A 12,833-nucleotide genomic window follows, 5' to 3' on the forward strand; every position below is an offset into this window, starting at 1 on the left:
TTTCCAGAATCCCGAGCTTTGATTCCAGTTCCTCCACCGTGCGAACGTTACCATTGCGAGTACCGGAAAATTCGATCTTGATAACTTGACCAAACTTTCCCCAGTCGACCTTCCCGAAGTCCCTAAAAGGATAGGAGACCTCTATAGCGAGTTCTAGACTGAAAAATATCCAACTGTGATCTGAGAAGGATCTCTTGTAAGAGACTCTTCAGTTCTGCGCCCTGAGAGTCCCATTGTTGGCAGGCCACCTTGTTTCCCTCTCAACCGGAGTTCCTGAAATTCATTGCAATAAAACTACACTTTCTGCCATAAAAAAACGTTTTATTATTCGTAATCGACTCGTTAACAATGAAAAAAACAGTTAAATTGTACAAAACTGGACGGAATGATTCATTCTCTCTGCTCGAGACTAAGTGGTTGCGTGGAAAGTTGTGCTTAACGGTGACTTACGCTAGGTCGAACATATTCGCTAAAAACTACAAACCTAAAAGTCTTAAAGGGTAAATTACGCTAATTTGATTCTGAGCTTTAAGTCAATGGAAGAAGGCACACTTTGCGACCACCATGGCCACGGTGGCGACCGTGGCCGCCAGAAACCGCACCGGCGCCGTCAGGTCGGCCGAATTGCACCCGTCCTTGCTGTTGCACGTGCAGTACTCCATGAAGATGTTGTAGGTCCCCGTTCGCATCAGGCAGAAGCGTTCGTCCCCCTCAATCCCAGGCTCGCCGAGGAAGGCACAACTGCGGAAGTAGCGCCATTCGCCGTGAACTGTTGCGGGCGTAGGAAAGGGGGCATGTTATGTTAATAGAAAAAGTGTTGAGAGAGAGAAATTTATTACCTTTTTGCCTAATTTTCCTGCACATCGTCGCCTGGGCTCCGGGCAAGTGCACAGGCACGGGAGCCTGTTTGCAATCCATTATGGCCAGTGTGCTGTTGTCGAAGGGATCGGCGCATTTGGGATCAGCGTCCGACCGGCAGTGCCAGCATTTTATTGAGTACGCTGCAAGGAAAACAACGCGTGAGCGAAAAATTCCGATAACGAAATCTTGGAGGGGCTCGACCCGTGTTCACACCCAACACCTTTAACCTCGTAATCGAAATGTTTTTTGGGCGTCAACTTTTCGTTTCGTGTATTTTCCACTTACCTGTGTGTAAGAGGCACAGCACAAGTGCAGCGATGGGAATTATTCGACTAGTTATCATTTTCTGGTTGGAAAACGGAAATTAATGGAACAAATTAAAAGAAAAGTTGGAAAATCTCTTAACGCCGCACGTATCGCAGCTACGAAAACAACACAAACAGTCGATCTGCATTACCGCGATGTCAATTGAACTGGTGGGTGGATAGAGCAATGTTATGCCGTAGCGGTATTCTCGTCTATGAAGCTGATTGTATCACTCAATTTTTCGAGGCTATTATACATTTTATGGCCATTGGAAATGAATTATAATTCAAGATTGATTATTTTAATTGCAAAAAATACGTAAGGATTGTTGATTGATGGCTAAAAATCGTCAATTTGCAGAAATGACAATACCCGTTTCAAACCTGGCATTGCTGCTCAAATGAAAGACAATTGGGAAACGTCAAAGTGACGCATCATATACAAAGTCTGTCATTCCTCCGCAGTTTTATTTACGTTCCATAATCCTGAGATTTCCTGACGATGGATACCTCAAGGAAGTATCCAGTCTTAACGATTCTCCTCATATTTGCCGTAGTCGCCCCTGGTAAGTCATCTACACGCTGAATTGCGTCGCTTTCCCCTTATTTTCCCGCCGTTTCGAACGTCTCAGCGACGATAGGGTGTGGTTGCTGGCAACGAACATTCGAACTCTCGCTAATTGGCCGTTGCTGATTATTTTCCAATTCCGTCGCAGGTCTTGCCGTCCGCTGTTACCAATGCTCGACGGGAACAGACCCCAAAGGAGTGGACAGTTGCGGCGCCTACAAGAGGTTCAACAGATCCGAGCACATCGCCATCGAGTGCAACAGCGACGAATCGCACATGCCCGGGTCGTTTTGCATGAAAGTCGTCCAGCAAAGTCCCAGAGGCTTCATCTGTGAGTATTCCGTGATAAATTGTCGGAGGCGTCATGACTAATTTGATGTCGAAAATTTCTTCTCCAGGGGACGGTCGGTGGCGACATGTAATCCGGCGATGTGCCTCCGTGGCGGAGACAGGCGTGACGGGAGTCTGCAATTGGGGCGTCTACGAGAACGGCGTCTACTGGCAGGAGTGCTACTGCGCGGAGGACGGCTGCAACTCCGCTCGGACAATAGGAGTCTCCGCGGTTGGCCTTCTGCTGGGCATCGTTGGCTATCTACTGAGATAACTCCAGAAAGTCCCGAAAATATTTCGAGCGGGAAGTGCTGATGTGCCTTATTAGAATTTCACACCATTTACGCATCCTTCGGAAAAGCTCCGTAATTCCTTCATCGAAATCTTAGGGGAACCTTGTTTTAGCGAACATTTTAGATTTAAGTACAAAAGTGTCGTCATTCCGTCCGTAGTCGTAGAAACTTTACAAAAATGGCATGTGAGACGGCTCTGGGGGCGCAAAACCCTCCAGGACGCCGCCGTCCACATCGCATTCTTATTTATCTCAAGGGAAACGATTCCGTCCACGAAAGATCGACTTTTCTGCTTTCTGTAGATTTGTGTAATTCGTTTATCGGTGTCACATTAAGTAACAAAATTCTGTTGACAAATTGCTATAAATTCTATCGAGTAACGCGTTTTTTTATTATATTTTTACTGTACAGACTTTTAAGGATTGTGACCTTTTCATACAAGCAATTTACCATGAAAAGTCCACACAAATAAATTTTATAAATTACGAAAACAAAAACAAAAATTTTCTTTTATTCCAAATGAGTTGACGGTGAAGGTTCGTGATTAGTTTGGGGAGCTGAAACCGAACTTCTGCCAGCCGAGTCGAGGGTCGTAGGACGTCGCTAGGTAGATCAAGGTGCCGCAACCGGGAATTTGCTTGGCTGCGATGTAAGTCCTTTTGTCGTGCGACCAGAATGAGGATATTCTTGATGATTCCTTTGGTTTGGCCGAAGGTTTGAACTGGAAGCAAAAAGAGAGTTTAGAGTTGTGTGAACAGGATTGAGTCCATTGAAATATTATGAATGAGACCATCATACATCAGCTTTGGCCTTTGATTGCCGTCTTGTGAATCCAGCCACCGATAAAACGGCGGGGGAACGCAATGGCGCACGGCGCATTAAATTGAGGCGATTTCGTGAGAAGAAAGAAGAAATGATCTCACTTACGCGGTTACCAGCCATTACGAATGTGTAAGAACCATGGAACCAAGTTAAAAACACAATCTACAAAGCGGTCACCAAGCCTGGTAAGTCGTTCATCAACCGAGATACTTCGCTTTGGAATGACGATGCTCTAATGAAGGTCTGTTAAAAGAAACGCCTCTACCACAAATTTCTCGACTATAAAACGCTGGTCACTTGGCAAACTTGCAAGAATGCTAATCGGGAAGCAAAGAAGCGATCACTGCCACCCGAGCGGCCCATTACAAAAATCTTCACAATAACCTGGGCACTCGGGATGGCGAGTGAGATATGCATCTACTTGTCAAAAGGCGACACCAACGCACTCTGTTGCGTTAATGGCATGAACTAGCCGCGACGGAAAGGTGGCGAGAATATTTCGAGCATATTTCAATGGATGAATTTGCTCATTCTCCACTTCCTCAAGCGTTGCCAACATTTGGAGCAATTCCAGGGTGCACAGACAAATTGTACCAACTGGTCCTCCAGGTTGGGGGCTGGGTATGGCTGACAACCCCACACGGAAAACAAGTTGTTGCTAAGCCACAACAGGACTGATAACACAACGACGAACACGGCAAAGACAACGAAATAACAATTTGCGCATTTTCTCATGGAACGTGCGTTCCCTACACAGTAGAACTAACCCTGCTGCGCCACATCCCTCCGCCTCCAGATGAAACCTAGGGGTTTCAGCGACCGACTCCAGAACCGCGTTCCCCATCATACGGCGAAGCGAACGCGACGTTGATTTAGAGGGCAAACGGCCTGGATAAGGAGACAGCCTTTTCCTGTCCCCCCATCTCGAGCTGGAAGAAATGCTCCCCACGCTCGAGAACACGGTACGGGCTTTCGTATAGAGGCTGCAGCGGCTTCCCGACAGCATCCGTTCTGACCAGGAGGTGCGTGCACGTGTCCAGCTCCTTGGGAGCGCAGGCAGGTGCGGACGAGTGTCGTGCGGGAGGTGTGGCTTTAATGTGGCGAAGGTTGTCTTTCAGCAGACGCAGCAATCCCGAATCTGTGGAGACCCGATCTCTTGTCGAAGACCGGATCACTTGGGAGCCTTGGGTTCTCCCCGTATACCAGCTCCGCGGGGCTGGCAGCAAATTCCTCTCGGCGGGTTGTTCGTAGGCCGAGTAGGACGACAGGCAAGACTTGAGTCCAGGATGGATAGTCGCGTGCCATAATGGCGGCTTTCAGCGGCCGGTGCCAACGTTCTAGGACGGTGGTATGTCGTAGTCCGCTGGCTTTGAAACCCAGGAGTTTGGCTAACTCCGAGAAAAGGGTGGACTCAAATTGCATTCCCTGGTCAGTGATGACCACTGCAGGGACGCAAAAGCGAAGGATCCACTCTCGAGAGAGGACGTCGGCACAAGATTGTGCCGTAATGTCCTTCAGAGGTATTGCCTCAGGCCACCGCGTAAACCTGTCGATGATTGTAAGGCAATACTTGTAACTGTGTATCGCAGTATCGCAAGGGTCTTACTATGTCGAGGTGTATGGTGTGGAACCACTTGGTAGTGCGGGGGAATGGGCCCACCTCTTTCCTTAGATGCCTGGTGACTTTACACTTCTGGCATGCGATGCACTCTGGCCCAGGAGTTGACATCCTTGTTCATGGAGGGCCAGATGTATTTCTCGGTGACTAGCCGATTTGTTCTCCTGATACGTGGATGCGTTAAGTCGTGAACCGCGTGGAACACTTCCTTGTGAAAGGTGGCCGGAATGTATGGCCGAGGTCCTTTTTTCGAGTCTTTGTAGCAGAGATAGAGGTTCGAGCCGAAGATGGGCAACTCCCGAAATTTGTATTTGGGGTTGGAGTTGAGGCTCTGAAGTGCTGCGTCATCTTCCTGCGCCTTGGCAATAGCCGAGAAGTCGAGTGAGGCGGGGATGTTAACCTCGTAAGCACGTGACAAAGCGTCAGCAACTATGTTGTCCTTGCCGGACACATGTTAGATGTGTCACGTAAACTGACGAAGCTGACGAGGGGACGCTTTGTCGGGCTTTTGTTTCGAAGCATATGTGAGAGGCTTATGGTCCGTGAACACTGTGAACGGCCTGCTTTCAAGAGAGAATGGGAAGTACTTAATGCTCAAGTATGCGGCGAGCAGTTCGAGATCGTAGGTACTGTAGTTCCGTTGACCGGGGTTCAACTACTTAGAGAAGAAGCTTAACGGCTGATTCCCCTTTTGGTGAAGAGCAGCATCTACTGCGATGTCAGAGGCATCAACGAAAATGGTTAGGGGTGCATCTTGTCGAGGAAATGCCAAGAGTGTAGCATTAGCCAGTTTGTGCCTGGATATATCGAACGGGCGGGCAGCCTCTTCAGACCACACAATCTATCGTGTGTCCATTGTTTTGGGGCCAGACAAGTACGCGTTCAAAATGGACTGGTTTTGGATGGCCTTGGGCAGGAAACAACGATAGAAGTTAGCATGCCCAAGAACCTCCGCAAATCCTTCACGGTTTTCGGGAGCGCGAAGCTTGAGATCGCTTGCACCTTGTCTGGGTTGGGCTAGATTCCTTCAGGGGAATGAAGTGGCCGAGGAATCTTACCTGTGTCTGGAGGAACTTGGGTTCTCAACGTTTAGGACTAAACCGGCCTCAAGGAGACGTTGAAAAATGCATTTGAGATGGATTAAGTGCTCAGACTCTGAGAAAGAAGCGACCAAAACATCGTGCAAATATATGAAACAGAAGTCGAGGTTTCGCAGGACCGAGTGAATGAACCTTTGAAAGGTTTGCGCCGCATTGCATAACCCGGAAGTCATCCGTGTGAACTCGAAGAGTCCAAAGGGTGTGCATATTGCCGTCTTTGGAATGTCTTCTGGAGCTACAGGAATTTGGTGATACGCTTTGGTTAATTCCAAGGATGCGGCAATTCGCGAGGTGATGCGCAAAGTCGTGGATGAGTGGAATTGAATGTCGGTCTGGAACAGTCTGTGCGTTTAGCCTTCTATAATCCCCACAATGCCATTCGCTATTTGACTTAGGGACCATATGGAGCGGGGAAGACCAACAGCTGTCCGAAGGACTGCAGATACCCTGTTGCATAAGATGTTCGAATTCGAAACCAGAACGCAAGCAAAGACTCACGTCCACTTGCCTGTACCCGTAGGTGTTAATGCGCGAGGAATTTGCCGCCGTAAGTTTCAAAGGTTGAGGAAATAGCCGATGATGCCAGGGTACGGAAAGAACCGAAACCTCCGCACTAGAATCTACAAGATAACCGTGCCCGCTGAGAGGGTCATAAATTGTTAGACGACGTGGCGCTGCGTTCTGGGTGGCCGTCGCCAGGATCCCCCGTGAGGTAGGCGCGAATTTACACGGGATCGTACATCTGATGGTTTTTTCGCCGAATGCGCGATGGTACCAACAAATGCTTCGTTGATTGTCCTTTTCGAGCAGAAAACCGCGAGCGACCTGGCGCTCGGACGCAGCGTCGCCTTCATCTCAGCCATACTGGCCACAAGCGCGGCCATCTCGCGCTTCAGTTCGTCAATTTTGAGACCGTTGATAATTTCTCCTATCTAGGGACGAAAATCACAACCGATAACAGCTACGATGATGAAATCTGCGCACGGATGTTGTCAGCTAACAGAGCCTTTTTCAGCTTACAAAAACTGTTCCGCTCGAAACGTCTCACCATAGAGTCAAAGCTCTTATTGTACAAGACAATGGTCTTGTGAGTCCTCATGTATTCCTCGGAGACTGGGTTCTTAGCAAGAAGAACTGCGAACTCTTGGCCGCGTTCGAGAGAAGAATTCTCCGAAGAATTTTTGGCCTCCTACATGAGGATGGACAATTTCGTAGCATACATAACGACGAAATCTATGAGCGATACCATGACCGTCAGGTTGTGGATAAAATCCTGCTCAGTAGATTACGGTGGGGGGGGGGGGGGGGGGGGAGGTCACTTAATCCGTATGGATGAGGATGATCCAGCCTGGAAAGTCTATAAGGGCAATATCTATGGTAGAAAAGAAGACGAGGCAGACCTTGCCTGAGATGAAGCGATGGCGAAAGTCGGTACGCCAGACAGCTTTTAGGGATATCGAATTGGTGGTGGCGCAAAACCGGGATGTCTGGAGTTCCTTATTAAGGCGATGGTTGTTGCGGCGTTGATGATGATGAATGTTAATATCTATTTTAAATAGCGTTAGTTCCTAACAGACAGGAAAATTTAATAGTGAAGATTGATCAGCACAAAATGCCGAAAATTTCGTTGACGGGTAGTGATGTTCGACGACAATCTGGTGCCAACAAAAATATATGCCTCGAAAAGTTGGCCATTTAGCCATTTGGCTCCAAGTACTCAGGCCTTTGTAGGTCCATTGGACTATCCCCGTCTACCGCGTTCGCAGGCTTTAGCGAATTTGAGAACATTCTCCAGAGGCAGAGAGTGTGCAGACACTTCATTGAAGAAAACCTTACCAAGGTGTCTTCGTCTGAGATTTGAGAAGGGCGGGCAGCTGCATAGAAAGTGCAGGGCCGTCTCCTCCTCCTCCTCACATTAGCTGCACATAGCCGAAACCAACAAATCAATCTTTTCCATATGGTAGTTTTAGGAGCAGTATCCCGTTAAAAGCCCTACTAGGCTTTTCATGCCCCACTTCTTAAGGGACAACTAAAATGCCGCTCTGGCGACCGCAGGTTCTTTCACAAGGATTTTCACTTGCCGGTAAGAGTTCAAATTTCTCCACTCGGCTGCGTGAATTCTTGCAATTTTACCCTTCAGAGTAGGCTTTAAGGGTAGCTCTGATGAGCTAGTTCTTCTACGTCATAGGTGAAATATGCATGGCATAATTTCTAGTATCTCTTTATCTCCCTGTTGACTTTTTATGGTTAATTTAGCCGATGTGGCATTGCCATCACATAGGTCGTTAACCAAATTAGCTTGGAAGTCTTTTGAGACTACCATGCAGGAGCGGGGTCGATCGCTTCCATTGGCATACAACAGGTCAGCATGTTGGAAGTTTAGGACCCTGACTACCCCACCAACAACCCACGTATGTATGAGGTATATAAATGTCTGATAAGTGCAGTCGCCGCTTTACAATGCTGCAAATTTATTTAGGAAATGTGGCACCTCATCTACGCTTCAGATGAAGATGCTGGGGGCTGCACGTCCCCTTCAATGGTTTTAGGAGCCGATACTTGTAACGTGACGGTCTCTAGCCCGTAGTAGAGCCGGCCGCCCGCTTTTTCCCGAGCCTTCTTAATATCAGGTTCGGGGAAGCCACTATTGAGAAAAGTTCCCGACCTCGCGCAGGTGCGCGACCAAAGACATGCGTTCCGCGATCGTGACTCCCAAGTAGGTCACTTTCTGCCGGATCTTTAAAAACCCTCCGATCAACTTTACACAAGGCGGACGACGTAGGATGCCTTTAAGCATCATCCCGACGGTCTTTTCCGTTGAGATCGCGACACCGACTTTACTGGACCACGCGTTAACGATGCGCATGTATTCGGCAGCCTGTTGCTCGAGCTCACGGCGAGTGCTCCCCTCAACAAGAATGAGGAGATCATCCGCGTAGGCAATACATTCAGCCACGGAAGAAAGCTCACCCAACAGTTCGTCCATCATCAGATTCCATATAAATGGGCCTGCGATAGATCCCTGCGGGCAGCCGCGCTCAACATTCACCCACACACGCTCATTGACACCCTGAACGAATGCCTTTCTACCGTGGAAGTAGCTCTTCCACAGAGCCAATTCCTGGCAGTCACACTCGCGAATTTTTGACAACACAGAGGACCAACTTAGGTAGTCAAATGCGCCTTTGAAATCAACAAATATTCCAAGGACGTATTTGCGGGGACAACGGACAACAAAATTCCTAACATGCATCAAGGCGTCGTCGGTGGACCTCCCAGTGCGGAACCCATACTGCCTGTCAGACGTCAGATGGGATGGTTTCACCGCCAGTCGCTGGACCATAATCCTCTCCAGGACCTTGCCAAGGGCCGGGAGAAGAGATATCACCCTATACGACCGAGGACTACTCTTATCCTTCTCCGGCGACGTCAGGAGAACAACCACCCTGGCAGTCTTCCAGAAGGCAGGGAAATAGCCCTCCTGAAAACAACACTCAAACAGACACTGGACATGAGATGGGATGGCCTGCCAGACGGCTTTGCACATCTCGCCTGTCATCCCATCCCAGCCAGGTGACTTCCGAGACCTGAGCCTCGCCATGCTCTTCTCGATCTCACAACTCGCCAGGTGAGGAATTTCTTCCCCTCCCTGAGCGTGACCGGAGACACCGAAGACTCGGATCTCGGAAAAAGTTCACCTAGCAGAGCACAAACACTGTCATGCCAAGTCAGCATCGGTTCTCCGTTCACCATGATGCCAGCTACGTCGTGACTACGCTTCCCTCTGCAAATCTCCTCTGCTCACCGACGAATCGCCTCCAGTCGTCTTCTTTCGACTCTCTTAATATCAACTTATAAGACGAGACACCTCACCTATAGGCGAGCCTAAGCTGGTCAACATCAACAACAGAAACATCACTTAGACAACGCGCCCTTTGGAATCTCTTCCTCAGGCGACGGACCCCCCACCGTTTATTACGAAGAGCATTCGTCTACCACGTGACCTGCTTCCGAGCCCTCCGTTCGGGCTTCGTCAGCATGTCATCATTCAGACTACACATCCATTCATTCAACAACGCAACCTTCTCATCCACAGACAATAGGACACACTCAGAGAGGGGTGAGCGGCCGGCTAACTCCTCCATCCGAGCGACATACTCACCCCAGTTACACCCACGCGTATTCCAACGCGCCGGCGCAAGGGGGAGAGCAACACTCACGTTCGCTTCCCTATTGACCAGCACGACCTCAATAGGAGTGTGATCACTAACATTGCATCCATCCAACAATCTCCTGGAAAAACGCCTTTGCTGCAAAGTTTACACAAGTGAAATCTATATCACTGACGCCCCTGGAGCTTTCAAATGTAGAAACACTTGACGGGACATTCAGACAAAACAAATCGTGCTTGAGCAACACTTCAGACAATACTTCCCCCCTACGTATAGCACGGTGGCAAGATGTGCGCAAGGCAATCTTGCTGTGCCATATAGGAGAGACCGCATTCGCGTCTATTCCCAGGATGAATGGCGTTCCACGAATACGTGAAACTACCTCATCCAGGTACGCTATATACCGCTCCAGGTCGTCTGTAGGTGGACAGTATATACTCAAACAGTACCACCGTCCTAAAGGCCCCGTGATTGAGACACATACGCCCCACTCATTAGTGAGACTCTCAACACAGACGTAATCTAGACGCGTATCATTAACGACAACGGCCGCCTTGGCCGACCCCCTAGCAGTGAACACCCGCATGTCGCTAGGTAAGCCTCTGGACGCAGTCATTGACTGCCCAGGGTTCCTGCAACATCGCTACGCTAATGCTATTCTCACGCATGTGCTGGCCGAGATCATGCATCACGGCAGCCACCCTCCAGATTTCAACGGGTTCACAGTGTGAACCCGCACTCCTAACGCAGGAGCCACCTCCCGCATTACTACTTGGGCCACCTCCTTCGAGGAAGCCTCCTTATCGCGGCTCCTTACCACAACCGCCCAAGTTTCCGCCGCCTTGGGTACTGCTGGCAGACTACTGGCCGCAGCCGCCACCCTGGCACTAGCGGCAGCTGGCACCGTCACAGTCGGGACCACCTGACTGCCCTTTGCAGCCATGAGCCCCTCCACCTTGCCACTCAATTTGGCGGCTTGCTGCGCCATACGGCTCAATAGCCCGTTATACTTCAAAATTACGTCATTGGTGATAGCACCAATGACCTCCCTCGACGCTCCGCTCTCAAGCAGAATGCTGACGAGTCTGTCGCCAATCTGGCCGCACTCCGTCATTTCATCAGAGGGAGCCTTCACTTCATCTGTCGTGGGACGGCCGACCTTCTTCCTAGCCTCCGTTTTGGCCTTTGGGCCCACCTCACTACCTACGCTCATCTCGCCGTCAGACGAGACAACAATATCAGAGGAGACGGAGCGCTCCACAACAACTTTCTTCTTTCGGTGCGCTTCGGCCAGCACCTTCTTCACAGCAGCCTGAAGGTCAATCTTTCTGACTGACGGCTGATCCCCCTCAGAACAACTATCTACGCACTTACCTGACGGCTCCTTGCGAGCCCGCTCGCAATCCACGGTCAACAAGATTTGTGATCATTGCTGAACGGAGTTCAATTGGAAGTTGGAGGGAAGAACAGAAGTACATGGGTTTCAATAAAAAAGTTCGCTAGTGTTATTAGAGGTATCGTGGGTGGAATTTATGCACGTATGTAGATTAACCTAAATGAAATGGTGCAATTCAGCTTATAATTTCAATCAAGGATTGTAACGATTGTTTTGACAGATTGTAACTACTGATTCGATTGTCTCATGTTCCCATCGTCCATCTAGTTGCTTATAGCGCCAGCAATAGCACGACATAACACAAGGAGAATTGGATGTAGATCAATATTTATTATTGGAAACTAGGAATTAGTCCGTCGTAGCCTCTCCGATCGACGATGATCAGATGATTCAAAACAGATTTTATTTGCAAAAATAGTATATATTCATTTTTCAGCTATCGCATTAAATCACATTTCTAATAAAGATTAAATATTTCTAAAAATGAATGGCAATTTTAGGTCATTCAAAAAACTGGTCCTTAGTTTCCAAACTTTTCACCAGCGATGAATCTCTTTATCATATCTAGCGTCCACTTTGGTTGGTCGGTGGTTGCAAGATGTCCAGCATTTCTCACAAAAACTTCCACTAAATTTCCTCCTTCCTTAACGTACCCGGCTACATCTTGATCAACCCTCCATACCTGCCTTGGTGCAGCTTTATAATCCTGTGCGCCGTTAAACTGCAACTTCCGAAGGTATCTTACAGTTGGCCAATATGTAATCAGAAGATCCATTTGACCATTATAGACGCAAACTCGGTAGTGGTTCAGAAGTTCCGCAAGCCAGGGGGCAACCGATTGGCTGATGCTTTTCCTTAGTTTTTGGTCCACTATGCTGTTGGGTTCAAGATGATGGAAGGTAGTATTTCCGACGTGGATGGCTTTCCGAGTGCTAGGTTGCTGGATGAAGCGGAACCAAGCAGGGAATGATGTTATGTCGAACTCGGTTGTCACGAACTTGAATAGATAATTGTAACCAGTAAGATTTCCAAGGACGGTTCCTTCAGTAGTACCCATCGCGTTTGTCGTAAGTCTTTCAGATACTCTATTTACGCAAGCATCATCGTTCCTTTCGATACATGCGTGTATTTCAGCTTCCATTTTTTTGAAGATTGCGAGTCCATCTTCGTCGATCAGTCCTAATCCGAAGAGGTTGTCTCCATAGTCAATTTGGGTGATAGGGTCAACGAAGGCATTGCCCATAGCCAGTCCGCCGAGTTTGATGTTCACCGGGGGTCTATTGCCGGCTTTTGTTGCTTCCTCTTGGGTCTTATGGATTTTGTAACCCAAGGCTGTTACGAATTTACCCGCGTACGAACTACCAGCTA

The 12,833-nt window shown here is 48.7% G+C and overlaps 3 protein-coding genes across 3 annotated transcripts in view; 1 reads left to right on the top strand and 2 right to left on the bottom strand.

Annotated features, from left to right (window-relative positions):
* Positions 1–300: 300 nt before the first annotated feature.
* LOC119651891 lies at positions 301–1,331 on the bottom strand. The gene is made up of 3 exons (XM_038055716.1): positions 1,147–1,331; positions 840–1,001; positions 301–769 (listed from the first exon to the last, which is right to left on the bottom strand). The coding sequence occupies exons 1-3, from the start codon at positions 1,202–1,204 to the stop codon at positions 534–536; spliced, it is 456 nt and encodes a 151-aa protein (XP_037911644.1). The 5' UTR covers positions 1,205–1,331; the 3' UTR covers positions 301–533.
* A 241-nt stretch (positions 1,332–1,572) lies between these two features.
* On the top strand, positions 1,573–2,351 carry LOC119651899. The gene is made up of 3 exons (XM_038055729.1): positions 1,573–1,732; positions 1,883–2,065; positions 2,133–2,351. The coding sequence occupies exons 1-3, from the start codon at positions 1,669–1,671 to the stop codon at positions 2,336–2,338; spliced, it is 453 nt and encodes a 150-aa protein (XP_037911657.1). The 5' UTR covers positions 1,573–1,668; the 3' UTR covers positions 2,339–2,351.
* Positions 2,352–2,748: 397 nt separating this feature from the next.
* LOC119651910 overlaps positions 2,749–12,833 on the bottom strand; it is a 29,315-nt gene continuing 19,230 nt past the window's right edge. Inside the window, exon 3 of the mRNA XM_038055740.1 lies at positions 2,749–3,078. Coding sequence (XP_037911668.1) covers positions 2,902–3,078 — 177 coding nt within the window. The 3' untranslated portion in view covers positions 2,749–2,901. The remainder of the gene's footprint in view (positions 3,079–12,833) is intronic.

The sequence above is a fragment of the Hermetia illucens genome, chromosome 1 (genome assembly GCF_905115235.1).
Source record: "Hermetia illucens chromosome 1, iHerIll2.2.curated.20191125, whole genome shotgun sequence".
In the NCBI taxonomy this organism is placed as follows: domain Eukaryota; kingdom Metazoa; phylum Arthropoda; class Insecta; order Diptera; family Stratiomyidae; genus Hermetia; species Hermetia illucens.